The following is a 16,388-nucleotide window of genomic DNA, read 5'->3' on the forward strand; positions in this document are numbered from 1 at the left end:
GCTTGTAACTTTTAACTTCTTTGAGAGGATAAAGAGTAATGGATAAATTTGTTTGCAGGGCTTTGGTGTGGTGGGGTTTTATTTTACTTTTTTTTAAACATTTTTTAGTTTGGGTTTTTCTTTTTTTGAACCTGAGGTTAGCTCACCAGGAGTCTCTTAATTTTTAGGACAGCAGAGGAGGCAACATGTCCTTCCATTTTAGCAGCTTAGGGCAGAGGTAAAAAAGGATGTAAAAAATGTGAGCATTGTCAGCAGACCCAGTGTCCTCAAACTATAATGAAAGTGAAATTGAATTGACAAAACCTGCCTTTGTTGCTGGAGGTACTGCCAGTATGTAACCAGTGCTTGTGCTCTCTGGAAGTGCTTTTGAGAGTCCTGAGGAGCCAAGTGATGCTCATTCTTCCTAGTGGAAAACAATAGAAGTAATGGTTAGGACAGATGTCTTTCTGTACCAGCACTGAGCACGCAGCTGTGTAGAAAATCACTGGATTATACTGGAGTTCTGTGGTAGGAACCACAGGCTTGAGTGTGTAGCTTGCCCCCAGCATAATAGTGAGGAAAAATAGTGCCAAGATACTTATTCTCAAATTCAAAATCGCAAATGCTCAATCTTTTAAAGAGACATTTGTATTAAATTATCAGAGAGACAGAATCAAAGATGGATTGAAGAAAGCATATGCTGTCTAAAATGTGTTCCTGGTGTTACTCTTTTAATTCCCCAACATTCTAAGGTTTTAAATGGGAGAAGGCCATTTTGCAACTGGAGCTCCTGTTTTTTTCCATTTCAGTACAAGTAGCAGGCCAAACTAGATTTCTCCTCAATCTTTTTCATAATTTAGCCTTGGAAGTGAAATAAAATTGTCTTGTAGTTCCATTTAATTGGGTTTTTTCCTGCCCAGCCAGTACCAGGCACGCTGTAGAGTAGGTGTGTGCATGATTGTCTGTCAAAAGCTGGTAGTAAAAACCTCATGAAGTAATTTCCTTTCCTCTGTCATTGGAGGGCGACTTCAAAAGGTGTCTGTCTTGCCATGCCTGTCATCCTCTCTTTCACTACTTTCAACCTAAGTTGCTCTAAATTGGTGGGAAAGGTTGACTGTGGGTGATGGTCTCGGTGGAAGGAAATAATGCTGGTAAGATTTTGGATGAAACTCGAACTGACGGAAGTAGAAAGTGAAATTTTTTTTTTTTTAAACCCGAAAGATGCATATCTAATTTTTGGAGGGGGGTGGGGCAGAATCTAATTTGATGTGGGAGATTCGTTTCATAGACTTGATTAGGAAGGCTTGCTGTTTGGGGAAACCTTGATGAATATAATACTAAGTCTCCTCTATGGTAGAATACCACCAGTCCAGTCTGAAATTTTCTTTATTTAAGTTGAAAACAAGTTTGTTTTCAGCTTGGAGGGGAATCCCCATGTTCATTTTAAACACTTTCAGCTCTAACTCTGAAGTTGATTCTGTAGTTGTGCTGCTAGAGCAACGTAAATAAACATAAAGGGCAAGAGCAAAACATGCATAATTAACACAATCATGCTACCAAGCACCAAGAATCAACTCCCTTGACCAAAAAAGGTGTTAAATCTATATCTATATCTGTAATCTATTTACAGACAGCAACTGTAAATAATGTATACAAAATTAAGTCTAAAATTAAATTTTTAGTGACATGGGCTACTTGCAGCTGAAGGGAACAGCTTTTCCAAAGCTAACAGGTGCTTCAAAGTTGTTAAAATGAAGTGTGTTGTTCTTTATTTCAAAGCATTTACTCAAAAAAAAAGTGTTTTCCCCCCTTTTTACTTAAAGAAATTTTAACAGGTGTAATAAAAGTTTATGAATCAGAGATGGATGTTCCTGTTTGTCTAGAAGACTGTTTCAATTGCTTATTCCTTCGTGCAGAACCTGCCTGCTTTGCTCCTCTGCAGTTTCATCTGGGAAGCTGGTGTCCAATCCTTTTGCACAGAGCACAAAGACAGGGCATGGGCGGCACTGCCTCAGTCACAAGCACAGGTTGGTGTCTTGCAAAAGGTGACGAGACAGCTCAGCTCTTGTGAAGGCAAGACCCTATTGCCACATAGAGAAGTGCAAGAGTACTGCCACAAGAGATGTCAAAGAGATATCCAGGGCTGTTTGCCTCCTTCCAGTCCGAACCGTGGGGCCTATGGATCCTGACAAGAAGTGAAGATGGTTGAGGGATGAGTACAGTAAAAGGCATCTGAAAGCCAGGAGCTGTTTGCTATGTTGGACCCTAAGGATATTATCCAAGTATCTCATCCAGCTGCCTTTCCTGATGAGCGCAATTAAACCCCATGAAATAAACCATAATTGTAGGTTGGGCGTGCTTTAAGTGTTTTACAGTAGCATTATCTGCTCTGTAAGCGCTTCCAGCCAAAAAGGATCCACTCCACACCTGCAGCATTTGCAACACCAGCAGGATGAAAGGCAATCTCCCATTTCAGGAATGCACTCTGAAGAAGTGAGGAAGTTTGTTCTGGTTAGCCTGCCACCATCCTGGTTAAGAATGAGGAAAATATGCATCCAGGCTTCATGGGTAGTACCTTTTCCTATGCTTTTTTTCAAGCAGAGAACTGATTTTTAAAGCATTTTATACATCAGCTGCTTCCTAGGCAGCAATGCTGGGTCATACGTTGAGCAAACCAGCTGAGAGAGTCTAAGCAATAAACGGTGGCACCTGATAGCAGAGAGTTATGTGCATCCATGCAAGTCTCTACAAGAATACGGCTTTCAAGACATTTCATCCAGCTTGGCAGAGATACCATAGATCCGTGGGTACTGTGGTCTCACGGACAGAAACAAACATGAAAGGTCATGTGGTTGGTGGCTAGTTTTACTCAGGGTGAGTTAGAAAGCTCTTGCAGGAACAAAGGCATGCAGAGTAAATGAATGCTGGCATGGGAGGGAGCAGCACTGAATGCCTGGAACTGAGGGAAGCAGGGCCATAGTGGGTGGCACAGACAGACAAAGACCTCACTGGACAGGGCACCAAAAAGCATTTACAGAGCCATTGGCTGTGTGAGGAGCGGCTTGGTGATTTGCATATGTGCAAATTCCCCACCTGTGGGCATGATCTTAGTGGACTCTTTCAGTAAAGCCAGTATTTAAGCTGTGCTACAACACCATAAGGCAATGGACCTCTTCTGATGTCATAGGTGTATTTACCTATATTTCTCTAAATGCTTCTTTCAGATCACTCAAATTTAGTTAACTGTTGTTGGGCTTTTTGGTTGGTGGTGATGGTGGTTTTGATTTTTTTTCCAGAATAGAAAACCCATGCAGATTTTCAGAATAAAATGTGGCAATGTCGTTGCTCACTGTGAGTGCAGACACACATCCTGCTTGTTTTGTGCCTGCTCAGGCAGGGCTTTAAACAATCATTTGCTTCTCTCTTATCTTCCCTGCACATGAGCCAAGAAAATGAAAGGGTGGCAGGTCACCAGGAACCAGGATTGCTGCTGAAAGCCTGTTGATGTTAACACAAAGGTACAGGGAAAAGGTGTCTGCTTTCAGGTTGTTGGGAAGTTTGGAGTTGCCAGACATTACAAACTTTTCTACATCATTTGTTAATAATGATGTAGCAGGGGGCATCTGGGAGGCCACTGAAGAAAGAGCAAGCTTTCCAGGATCCTGTCTGGTCAGTTGCCCAAGCATGGATAAGAAAGCCATCTCAAGAAAATAATCTGTCCCTCATGCTACCAGACCTGACTGATGCCTGAATGGCAATGCTTTCACCTCCCTTTAGTGTCAAAAGAGCTTTCTGCAGGTGAGCTGCTGCTTGTATTCCTAATCAAGTTCCAATTCTTCGTGCAGCTAATTCTTCTAAGTCTGATTAACTTTGGTGGGCTGGCTCACATAAAGGTAAATGTGTGTGGAAGGACTTGCAGGATCAGATCTTGAGCAGTCAGCATCTTATTCTGCTACCTAAAGGCTCCATGATTTCTTAAGCTGACTTTATGCACTGATTGCATGTTCCTAAATAAATCCTGAGCTTCTCTTGCCATTTCTTCCATCTGCCTCCAAAACCATATTGCCTTTGTTTTGGATGTCTTCTTAACTGTTGTTTTATCCTGCTGAGCTCAGACAAACAAGCAAGGTGAAAAGCAGTGCTGTGATGCAAACTCGTGACACTGTAATAGATGTTTATCACCCATTCAGGTAGCATAATTGCTTTTAAGATGCCGCTCCCTTCAATTAAAGCCATACAGGTCAGATGCAATGCTTTTGACACTTAATGTTAAGAACAAGGCTTCAAGTGTGCATAATTTTGTTTTGCTTTTTTACAGAGTCCAAATTTGTCGTTCTTCAAGGCACAGTTTTTGTTTCCCGTGACTCAATGCTAATACCTTTGCTTAAAGCAAACACTTCCTGGGATCTTTCCCTTGTGTTTTTTATATTTTTTGGTATAGTCTCAGCTGGTGTTAGCAAGCTTTCTGGTGAACCATAACCACTATTTTCCTATTAAACTTTTTTTAAAAGCTGGGAGCTATCATTCCCATAACAAAGTGCTGAATGTGGAGCTGATGAGGAAAAAGCATCATCACTAAATCCCTTTCAGACAGGGTATCTCATAAAACTTTGCTGTACCTGTTTCCATCAGGAATCAGTTATAAATTATGAAAGTCTTATTTTACTGACTGTGTCCTCAGTACACTCTGTTCATTTAGCTGCCCTCACTTGCATTTCAACATGCAAAATACCTTTACATACCATAAAATCAGTGATATTTTCAATTCCTCCTTACAAAACCCCATTGATTTTATATGAACCTTTTGTATCTGTCCCACACTGATTTACTCTTTGGGTTTTAAAACTGATCATGCTAGGACTTCATTGTGGACCTAGAGAGGGTTTCTATGTTACTCAACATCTCTGTCTGATGCATTTTCAGCTGCAGGACCAATTGCATTAGATTCAATCACCAGCACAGTGACAGACTGAATGAGCATCCAGGTTGGTTTTGGCAGTTCTGATTTCCTGTATCACTTGTTCCATTTAAACCATGGAAGTGGCTACATGGAAATGTCAGGTTACTTTCAGTTTTGAGAGACCTGTTGTTCTTTGTTCTCTTTCGGTGAAAGAATATGAAGGTGATGATGTTACTTGGTCGACAGATCCCTTGTCTGCATTTCTGCCATCAGAAGCCATCCCTCAGCTCATCGCAAGCACTTCACTATGCATGGAGATGAGATGAGCTTGTGGTCTATCATTAAACCATGCTGTGAGTTACACACTCACCCTGGTCAGGTACAGCCCTTAGTCCACGATTTCACAGAGCATCATCAGTCTTATCTGAACTCATTTCTTTCGCTGTCCTGCAATCTCTGTCCCTCTTAACCCCCAAGAACTCAACCACCCACAGCCAACCCCGTTTCACACAGGACGGATGAGAGGGCACCGCCTCGCCCCCGCAGTTTCCCGGGCGGGTATGTGGCGAGCGAGCTCCGAGCTCCCTCAGGACGGAGCGGGGTCCCGGGGCTGTCGTGGCTGAGCTCCAAGCTCCCTCAGGACGGAGCGGGGTCCCGGGGCTATCGGGGCCGAGCTCCCTCAGGGAAGGACGGAGCGGGGTCCCGGGGCTGTCGTGGCTGAGCTCCAAGCTCCCTCAGGACGGAGCGGGGTCCCGGGGCTGTCGTGGCCGAGCTCCGAGCTCCCTCAGAACGGAGCAAGACCCGGGGGTGTCGGGGCCGAGCTCCGAGCTGCCTCAGGGCCTGAGCGGGGTCCCGGGGCTGTCGTGGCCGAGCTCCGAGCTCCCTCAGGGCCTGAGCGGGGTCCCGGGGCTGTCGAGGCCGAGCTCCGAGCTCCCTCAGGACGGAGCGGGGTCCCGGGGCTGTCGGGGCCAAGCCCGGGGCGAGCGGCGGCCGCTGGGTGGCAACAGCCGCCCGCCGGAGAGGAGAGAGAGCAGGGAGAGGAAGAGGAGACAGGAAGAGAGGGAGAGAGGGGAGGATGCTGGCACTAGGTATGGTGCCGAGTGTCTCCCCGTGCCCCCCTAAAAACAGACGCCAGAAGGGTCAAACACCCTGAAGGCCTCCTCAGGCACCTGAAAAGGCGCTGTTTCGTACATGGCAGCAACTAATTCCTCGGTGCGGCCTCGAAACAAAACCCTGGATCACCCAGGGCACAGGTGAGCTCCGTTTAGGGGAATCCTTCTCTTTTGGACGCGGAGAGTTCCCCTTCCTTTGCTGGAGGGACAGCTGCTCACCCTTGCCACACCAGTGCCATTTCCTCAGAGGAGCAGCCACCCTGTGAACCGCGTGTGACCGCTCCGTGCCTGAAGGAACCATCTCTAAAAGACTGGGAGGGCAGGGTGCGTTCATTCCCAGTGCCCCCTGTCCAAGAGCACTCTTGGTCACAGCTTTGTTTATGCATTCTATTCCTTTTAGTTTCGGGGTAGTTTACAGATGAGATTATCACCCTAATCATCCTTATATCGACAAAAACTGGAAGAATTTAACAAACATCTCTTTTCCTCTCCTGTATTGAGCAGAGAAAGGCGCCGGGAATGTCCTTCTCCCGTTCGGCTTGGCATTTCCCCGGTATTCCCCCATTTCAGGGGGGGCAGTCCCAGCATTACACATCCCTGGCCCCCAGCGTCGCGGCTCGGGATGGCAAGGGGGCTGAGCCATCGCTATTTCCCAGCTCTGTGGGTTTAATCTGCTTTAAAGGTTAACTCTGCTTCTTTGGTCAACTCCAGATTGACCTCATCTTCAAGCAGCTCCTCAATGTCGCTCTTCAATGTAAAAAATTCTTCAGGCCGAGGCACAGGGACAAACCTGAGCTCCGTTTCTACAAAAAGTCCTAAAACCTAACTCCCTGCCTGTCCCTGAACAAGGGCCGGAGGGCGGCCTGTGCGGAGCAGGTGTGCGGGACCCCGCACGGCCCCATGGAGCCCCCATGGGCACCCGCACGGCCGGGGCGGCGGCATCGGCAGCGCACCGCTCCGCGGCCGCGCACAGCCTCGGACCAAAATGCACGGAGCCCCGCACGCCTGCAGCGGGCCACTTGGCTTTTTAAAAAGGTGCATTCGGGCTTCTTTTTTTTTTTTTTTTTTTTTTTATATCTCCCTCCCCGTTTCATTTATTAAAAAAAAAAAAAAAAAAAAAAGAATCCGCGCGGGGCGGCGACGGCGCTGAGTGGGACGCGCTCCGCCACGGAGAACCGGCAGCCCCGGGCCCGCCGCCGCTTGCTCCGCACGGGCGGCGGCGGCGGCGGGGCCGGCAGCAGCACCTCCCACGGCACCGGAGCCCGCCGCCCCTCCGCGCCCGCCGCCCCGCCGCGCCCCGCGCCTCCTCCGCCGCCCCGCCGCCGGCCCCAGGCCCGCGCCGCGATGGAGGGCGGGCCCGGACCGCGGGGGGCTGCTCTCCTCTCCCCGCCGCCGCCTATTTTTTTTCTCTTCTTTTTTTTTCTTTTAAGCACCCCCCCTCCCCATTTCCCCCTTTTCTTGAATGAAGCGTGAGGCGGAGCTCTAGGAAACCACCGCGCCCGGCTACGCCGCGCGGGGCCGGAGCCACCCCTCGGGCTCCGCTCCTCCCCGCCTCTCCCCGCCCCCGCCGCTCCGCTCCGCTCCCCCCGCCGCCGCCGCCGCCGCCGCCGGGAGAGCTCCCCGCCCGCGCCCGCCGCCGCTCGGAGCCGCCGCCGCCGTCCGGAGCCGCCGCCGGCAGCAGCAGCGCGGAGCGCCCGGAGGAGCCGCCCCCGGCCGGCGGGGTGCGCGGGGCTGCGCGGGCGGGCGGGCGGGCGGGCAGCGGCGCCGCGGCCGCGGTCCCCATCGGCACCAGTCACACCGCACACACGCCCCGTCCGCGCCCCTCTTCGGCAGCGCCGGGGGCTCTTCCTCCGCCGATACAAAGCTGCTCGGGAAATGGCAGCAGTCAAAAGCAATTTTCCTTCTTTATTTTTATTTTCGTTTTTTAATTAATTTTTTTGCGCTCTTTCCTGTGAGAAAGAATTAATTTCCTAAATACATACAATTTTTTTTTCAAATTTTTAAATTTTTTGGGTGTGTGCGTGCGTGTGTGTGGAAGCACCGGGTTCCTGCGATCGGTGTCTGAATGAAACTACGTAAATGCATATGTCTGTACGTTGCACTGGAGGGAAAAACAGAGCACTTCTGCGAGAGCTTGGATTCAAATGTGGTTCATCTGGTCTCCAGGATTTTCCGTCTCTTTGGGGTTGTTCGCCTTCCCGGTCTGCGAGGCGGGATTTTCTGAGCTTTGACACATCTTTGGAGATGTCTGTTAAACAGGAGTCTGGGAAAAAACATTTGAAATCGTAGAAATTTTTTTGTTTTGCCCCTTTCCCATCCCCTTGTTGACTTGAAGCATCAAAGCAACCAGAACTTCACGCTTCTGAAGACTTGTGATGTTTGGATTTTATTGTTGCTATTTTTCTTTTAGAGGAAACTTGACAGAGGAACATATTTATAGTCCAAGTAAGTACTTTACAGAGGAAATTTAGTTTGTGTAACAAAAAAACCCAAAACCTAATGTTGAGGTTTCTAGCATAAAGTGCATTGGATTAACGTCCATCCAAGGCTGCTTTAGCAAATTGTGTTGAATTGCAGTTTTTACAGTGTGCGTTCGTCCGCTCCTTCGTGTCCGTGGTAGTCCAGCACCTAGGGGAAAATGCACCTGATTTTGAGTTGGTATAATATTTTTTAAGATGTATTTCAACACCGAGGAGGAAATGGTCCTAAAGTAAATTTATAATAAGTAATAAATGTGCACCTGGAAGTAAAGTATTTACAGCATTCTAATCCCTATTTATGCCGTGCATCTCAAACCAAGGAGGAAACACTGAGAAGACAAAAGTACCTCCGAGACCCCGAGAGCTCCCCCACACCAGCATGAATGAAACCGTGTCCAATACAATAACTGGATTATAATTTTTGGTGTTATTAATTTTATTATTATTGGCTGCTTTACTTTTTTGGGTTCATCCTGCTCCTCTTCTTCCTCTCTCCCTTCCTCTTGCTGCTTCCTCGTGGGAATTATGGCTCATCCGGGGAGAAGAGGCTACGATAACCGGGAGATAGTGCTGAAGTACATCCACTATAAACTCTCTCAGAGGGGATACGACTGGCCTGCCAGCGAGGACAGGGCATCCCTGCCTCCAGGTCTCTCTGCTCCTTCTGCTGCTGCTGCGGTTGCTGCTGCTGGGACTTCCTCTGATCACACTGGGCCGGTGTCTCCGCACCCCGAGCCCCCCGGCTCGGCTGCTGCTAGCCACGCGCCCCCGGCCGAGGGGCTGCGCCCCGCACCCCAGGTCGTGCACCTCGTCCTGCGCCAGGCAGGGGACGAGTTCTCCCGACGCTACCAGAGGGACTTTGCCCAGATGTCCGGCCAGCTGCACCTGACGCCCCTCACGGCCAGGAGCCGCTTTGTGGCAGTCGTGGAGGAGCTCTTCCGAGATGGGGTTAACTGGGGCAGGATTGTGGCCTTCTTCGAGTTTGGCGGTGTGATGTGCGTGGAGAGCGTCAACCGGGAGATGTCTCACCTCGTGGACAGCATCGCCGCCTGGATGACCGAGTACCTGAACCGGCAGCTGCACAACTGGATCCAGGACAACGGAGGCTGGGTAAGTGCCCCGACTGCTCGGTTCCTTTCCCGTGGCTGGTGGGACCCCAGGCTGGGAAGTGCCCGGCATCGCATTCATGACAGCAAAAGGTTTGCCCAGGGGGTGTCTGCAGTGAGATGTGCCAAAGCAGTGCAGGCCTTTTGCCAGTTGTCAGGTTTCACCTCCATGCAGGGTAGGGTGGAGTGGTTTGAGGTGAGGAGAACTACTACAGCTTGTGAGCAAAAGGGGTGAGCAAAAGGGGTGAGCAAAAGGGGTGAGCAAGGCTCTGTCTTCATCAGCACTCTCCACTTTCTGTGGTCTCCAGTTCTCCTGTACACCCTCACCTGCTGGCCGAACGGAGGCAGCTTCCTAGCCAAGGCAGGTTCCTAGCCAAGGCAGGGTCGTGCAGTGGGGTGGGAGGGGGCAGCATAGATGCCCATCCAGCTGCCAGGCAGAAGAGGCACACACACACACATTTTGGCATGTCCCAGGCAGTGTCGGGACAGCAGGGCCCACCTGTGTGTGTGTGCCTGCAGTATCCCTACCTGTGAGGGGTGATGTACCAGACTGGTGTGCAGCAAACATGGGATCCTGGTGTTGCCAGCAAGCAGGTGGCCATCAGTGACAGTGTCTGCAGCTGAGGTTGTCACTGGAGTGGGGTTTTATGGGATAAAATAAGTCTAGAGTGAAAAACCTTTGTCTTGAGATGAAACAAAGGTGCTGGGAGACGTGTCTGTGGGATTGTTCTGGAAGATGAGTATTTGTTGTGATCTGATGAGTGGCTGTGTTTCTGGGGTAGAGATCACCTCTGTCTGGGGCAGGCTTCAGCATCAACTAGAAAGAGAAGCTTTCCACTGTGGAAAATGGAGAGCTTTTTCACTTGTAGTCAGTTAAAAGCTTTTCCTTTTCCTCTCTCCCTCTCTTTCCAGAATAAGTAACTGCCTTGAATTAGAAGAGTATTTGTTTCCTTTTTTCCTTTATTAGTTGATGTACTGGAACAAAATGTGGTCCCAGCTGCTCTCCCACAAACCAAACCTGTTGTTGTATGTGTAGAGCTTATGATATTACTGTTTTGGAGGGAGAAATGGCAAAAGTTATACTGAAGAAGAAACCTGTGTTGAGAGCTGGCATAACTCACCTAGAAATGGAGGTCAGCTAGGTAGGACACTGGCAATTTCAGGTTTGGTCTCCTGTGAAATACAGAAAGCTGACTCAATTACACAGCACACCTTTAAGAGGTATGTGTAGAAAAATGTAAATTACATGTATGTTTCCCAGTTAACATGTTTTTCAAGCTTGGTGTTTGTTAGCACTGGGTCTCTTGGTAAATCAGTGTTAGGCTAAATAATGTGCTGCCTGCATTGACCATCACTGTTAAAAAATGAAGGTGTTGCCTTCCCGCCTTCCCTGCTGCTGAACCTGCCTGACTAAAGGGGGTTCGTGTCCAGGGATGCAGAGGACATCTCCTGCTGCTATAACAGAGGGAGCAAGGCTTTGGGGCCCTTTTCTCAGCAGGAATCCACACTGCGCACCTCCCAGAGGAGTGCTGCTGATCCCTGCCTACAAGTCACACTGGAGGCAGGATTATTCTCCTGCTCTCCTCTGCTTCCATCAAGAAGAAAAAAAAAATCAAGATTCATGGGGCCAGAAGGGGGAGCAAAAAATGTGTGTGTGTGTGTGTGTGTGTGTGTGTGTGTGTCTGTGTGTGTCTGTGTGTGTGTGTGTCTGTGTATTATATACAAATAGGCACACATACACAGACACACACTTATGTATATACACACATACATACAGCATGGCTCCAGCACTTGGTTGTTGGGACCACACTTGGGAGAGGCAGGTCTATCCCCTGACCCCCTAGTTCATGGATCACTACAGAGGGTTTGTTAGTGCTGTGGGGGTCTTTTTTCACAAAACAGGTAACTGGAGGGAAAAAAAATCTGAATGGTTCAGGGTTTTGGAGAGCTTAGCTTGTTCAGAGACGAGCAGCTAAAGGGTTAGGGATTTTGGAATTGCACTTCTGGGCTGGGATGCCTTACTTGTGCGTAAGTCCCTCCTCAGGCTGGAAGCCCGTCTGCGGAGCTGAGGCCCTCGGTTCGCTCCAGAGCCAGTGAAGTCATTCTGTTGACTCCAGTGAGCTTTGGATCAAATCGTGAGCATGCTGGAGATGTATTGTCCTGTGGGTGTATTGTGTAAAGAGAAACATAAATAATGAATAAAACCGAGAATGTGAAAAGACAGGTGTGACCAGGCGTGATTGGCCAGAGGAGGCGAGTGCTGGAGCTGTTGCTCGATAGTTAGAAGTACAAGAAACTTGGACTGTAAGCAATCACTGCCTTCAAAAGGAAAGGATTTTTCTTATCAATAGCCATTTAATTGTTTATTGAGGTTTCCTGTCAACAAAAGCTCCAGAATTTGGATGCACGTGATGCTGTTTACTGTCTCTTGTTATTTGTAATGTACACATGGAAGATTTGCAAAATACTACCTGAAGGTGGCTTTGCTTGTCTCTCTGATATATGGCTGGTACCTTTGAGCCCTAGCATTATTAAACACAGGCAAAGCCTTATAGCTGGTTACAAAGAACAAAAGACTAACCTGAAGTTGCAAACACAGCTTTTGGGATCCTCTCTTCAGGCAGAAGAAATCAAGGAGGGCGTGGGGCAGTGGATTTTCCTTTTCTTTTTCTTTTCTTTTTCTAGATTTCAGGATCTGGCAGTGTAAAAGGATGCTTTAATACATGTACTCGGTCTCTTCAACTTCCTTCTTGCACCATTCCCCATGTATGAACCTTATTCATAAATGGCTCTTCCAGAGTGACTTTGTATGTGGTCATGCTTGGTAGGACTTCAGGACAGCCTCTTGCAAGATCTCCCTGTCATGCAGGGTGCTACGACAGGCAGAAGCCCTGGCTGCTGTAGCCTTCTCTTCCTTTATATTTTGGCTCCCTGGTAGTTTGTGGAGTGGTAAGTTTATTAGAGGCTGCACAGTTCCAGAGAAGAGAGTGTCACAGTTAGTCATGAGAGCCTGTTTTACACAGCAGGTAATTTGGGCAACATGAGCCTTGTGTCTCATGAATGGGCCTGTGTCTTACACTCAGGTCTGAAATTTGGTTGAGGTGTTTTTCTTATTTGTCTGTTTGATCTGAACCCATTCTATAAGTTGGCAGTGTATTTTCAGGATGTGAATTCTTTATATTACAAGAGAAACAAAGAAGGAAAGCATATCGAAGGGCAGGGTGGGAGGGGTATATAGCTGGTGGAGTATAAATTTTAGGCACTAGACATTGCTGATAATGGTGTCTGGGGCTGTTAATGCCCTTACAATACACGGCCTCATGGGTTTGTTCAAAACTTAGAAAAAGCAACAGATGGGGACGGCACGTAATCTGCATTATTAGCTTGTGGTTCTGGTGGCAAATAAATGCTGCTTTCAAAGATTTTCACTTTGGCCAGGATACCGCAATATTGTACTTTGGCCTGATAACATCTTAATTGTATTAAAAAAGAAAAAAAGAGGAGAACTAGCTCATCTCTGCAATTTTGTGGTACTTGGTATAATATATGCTTTCTGATTAAAAACTTAATGGCTTCATTTTAATTTCCAGAGCTACAGAAGGACTGGCTTGGCAGTGGCCTGTCGCACTTGGCAACTTTTTTTGACGTTGACGTGGGGAACACTGAAGGGATGCAGTTGGTGTGGGAGAAACAACTGTGTTTGTCTTGCAGTGATGGGTTCCCTCTTTGGGCACACAACCTAACAGACGTGGGAGCCATGCTTGGCTCTGGGCACTTCTAGTCCAGCATATGGCTTTCTCCCCAAGCTGTTCAAGAAAAAAACAAAGCATGAGCACTACAGAAGGAGACACAGGCACCATCATATTTACATAGACATGTACATTTTGATATAAAGTATGAGAAGAAGCCCAGGTGAGAGAACCAGAGAGAAGATTCAGCCAAGAACACTTTATTTTAAATTACTGTATTTACATTTGAACCAGGAATGCAATGGCCATGTACTTTCATGTGATTCTGTTCCTTTATTGTGGTTCTTTATATTCTGCTCGAGAGTTAAGGCCACATACGGGGAAGGATTTAGATGTCTGAAGAGGACCTTAGATGGAACATAAGCACTTGCATCCTCCAAGTGCCTGCCCAGCCAGAGTGGTGATGGAAGTCCCTGGCTTCTCACTGTTCCTCACCCGAGCTAGTCAGGAGCTGGTTCTGCCTTGAGAGAAGGGAGGGACTTCGGGGCTGTGTGGGACGCCATTCCCAAGAATCTCCATGTCCTAAAGCTGGCAGACACCCTTTGGCCCAGCTGCTGTCCCTTAGGTGCCATCCTCACCAGCAAAAGCATCTGAGGAGAAGTCCCCACTTTTCCTGGCAGCTCCTTGGTTTAGGCCTTTCCTGAGCTTTGGCAATGAGACTTTCTTTCTCCAGCCTGGCCGTGGGGCATCACATCTCTGACATCTCTGGAGGTTTACCTTCCAGGTGGCTGCTGATTTTGCTGCGGTGTCTTCCCCTCTGGCAACAGGTCTCGTTCTAATTCTGCAGGGGTGAGATTTCATTTGGTGGAGGAGGAAGAACTAGGGTGTCTAATTCCTGCAGTCTGATGTGTTTTCTCAGGTGGCTGTCCACAGCCAAATGAATAAATGCTTCTTAGATGAGCAACAAGCCCCCAACTTTCTCTTCTCCTGAGCTGACTGTCCTAATCTCTGATGATTTATTACTCTTTTTACTCTTTTATTTTGTGCCTATTAAATAATTAAATTTCTTTGCTTGGTGGCACACCTTGGAAAGGAAGCTGGGAGGATCTCTGTGCCCTGCAGTGGTCCATGGCTGTGTCATGAAGGTGAGGGATGGCAGAGGCATCAGCCTCCAGGACAGAGCTAGAGATCATGGATCAGTGTGGCACAGGGCCCTTCCAGTGCCCTCATGCATGGGGCACTGGCCACAATCCCATCCCTTCTGGGCTCTGGATTTGGGCTGCTCTGCCAGGCACCCTCCTGCACAGCACACTGCTGCTTGTGCAAGTCCCAAGCAAAAGCCTCTTGCTCTTTCAGCACAGGACTTCACCTGGCTTGCAGAGGGATGCCAGGTGCTTTGCCAAGGAGAGCATGGAGCAGAGGAGCTTTGGCTTTCTTCAGCGGCGACGCGCGGCCTTGTAACGACTGAATCCCCAGTGGGGCTAACCCCAAGTCACTGTTTGACTGGTAAAGGAAACTATCTGAAATCCACTCACTTAGATAAGTGAATTGGCAGTTTCAAGTGTTGCACCTTCTAGGTCCTTTGCCAGTTTTTGTGGCTTTGTGGGTTTATAATCAAATTCTCAAAATATTATCAAAATATTTTTCTTTTTGCTGTTGCTGAAGAGAAAGAAATTAGTTCTGCGGAGGATCTGTGCCGAAGCAAGGAGAAGAGCTAGGGCAGAAAGAGAAAACGATTGTGGTTCTCTAGTCCCTTTCATTTATAATGGCTTTCTCTGTAACTTGCAAAAACAGTGGGCTGCATATTTTGTCAGAAGGCTGTTTTTTTTCTAAAAAAACAAAGAAAATGTATTGACTGTGACCTTTAAAATTTCAGAACCAGGGGTCTCACTTCTGGAGATGATGTCATTTGCCTTGATCTTGCAAATAACTATAAAGTTCAAACAGCAATCCTATTAAAAAGTTTTACTTTACTTTCAATATCAAGAAATAAGTTTATTCGGTGTCTGCACTAACACAGGCATCTCCCAAGCTGCTGTGTTCGCTCTGCTGGACAGTAAGGAGCTTAGTTTTTTGAGTATGTAGCTTGAAATTCAGAGTCGGTAATCCATGGAGAAAATCCAGTTGAATTTTTCTGCCGAGGCACAAGCGCTCCTCCGATGGCAAAGCACGGCTCTAGCGGGAGAATCACAAGACCTATGCAGTGATGTGTGAAATTGCATGTGGAGCAGAAGCATTTTCCCAGCGGCCAGATCCCAGGGCCTGGGCTTCCTAAGGCAGCATGGGAGCTTTGTACTGCGTGGCCAGCAAACATGGAGCCCTGGTGCTCAATACAGGTGTCCTTGATGAGAGAGAGAGGGTCATCTCTCAGCAGGTTGGGCCTGGCATGGTGGAGAGGTGGATGCAGAAACGGGAGTGGCGCTCATGTGTCGCTCTGAAACCTCTGCTGTGGTTTTGGTCTCGTGTGGTGGTTTGTGCCTGGTGCACAGAAATCCAGCCAGGCTCTGCCATCACCACCAAGGAGTGCTGGGCTGGGGCTTGGGCCAAGGCTAGCTGAAGTGGTGGCTCTCTGCTTGCTGGGGCAGGATGCCAGCAGTTGTGCTGTGTCCTTGTCTCCCACCTTGCTCTGCAGCCCCCTCGCTGAACCAGCCCAAAGCCTTTTATCACCATGGTCCTGCCCAAAGCCTTTTATCACCATGGTCCTGCCCCAGGGCTCTGGCAAGGCAGCGGCCACTGGCTTCTGACCTGAGGTCTGGGTAGCCCCAAACTGGGTCAGCAGCCTGGGCAGTCATGGAGCTAAACAACAGTGTAAAAGATCTGATTGAATGATGACTATCCTGTTAGCAAAGAGGATTTTTGCTTCTTGCCTGATTAATTTCCATCCCTTTTGGTGATCAGGGTTATGGTGAGACGTTCTGGTTCTCTGCCTGTTTTTACTTTCTGCTTCAAGGTGGAGCAGCAGTCCTCAGCTTCCTGGCTGCCCCTTCCATCCCTGCTGCTGCCACTGGGCACTGGGTGCTGGGCAGGGTGCTGGGCGCTGCCTCCCGGCCCTCGGGAACTATGTGTGCCAGCTCTGGCCTTGCCCTGCCCACCTCCATCCTTGTTTTATTTTCCTTCACACC

General features: G+C 48.4%; 1 protein-coding gene across 1 annotated transcript in view; it reads left to right on the forward strand.

Moving 5' to 3' along the window:
* Positions 1–7,840: 7,840 nt before the first annotated feature.
* The window catches only part of BCL2 (BCL2 apoptosis regulator), a 96,690-nt gene continuing 88,142 nt past the window's right edge, over positions 7,841–16,388 (forward strand). The window contains exon 1 of the mRNA XM_059479417.1: positions 7,841–9,581. Within this exon, the coding sequence (XP_059335400.1) occupies positions 8,997–9,581 (585 nt within the window). The 5' untranslated portion in view covers positions 7,841–8,996. The remainder of the gene's footprint in view (positions 9,582–16,388) is intronic.

This window comes from Ammospiza nelsoni, chromosome 1 (assembly GCF_027579445.1).
Source record: "Ammospiza nelsoni isolate bAmmNel1 chromosome 1, bAmmNel1.pri, whole genome shotgun sequence".
NCBI classification, from domain to species: Eukaryota; Metazoa; Chordata; class Aves; order Passeriformes; family Passerellidae; genus Ammospiza; species Ammospiza nelsoni.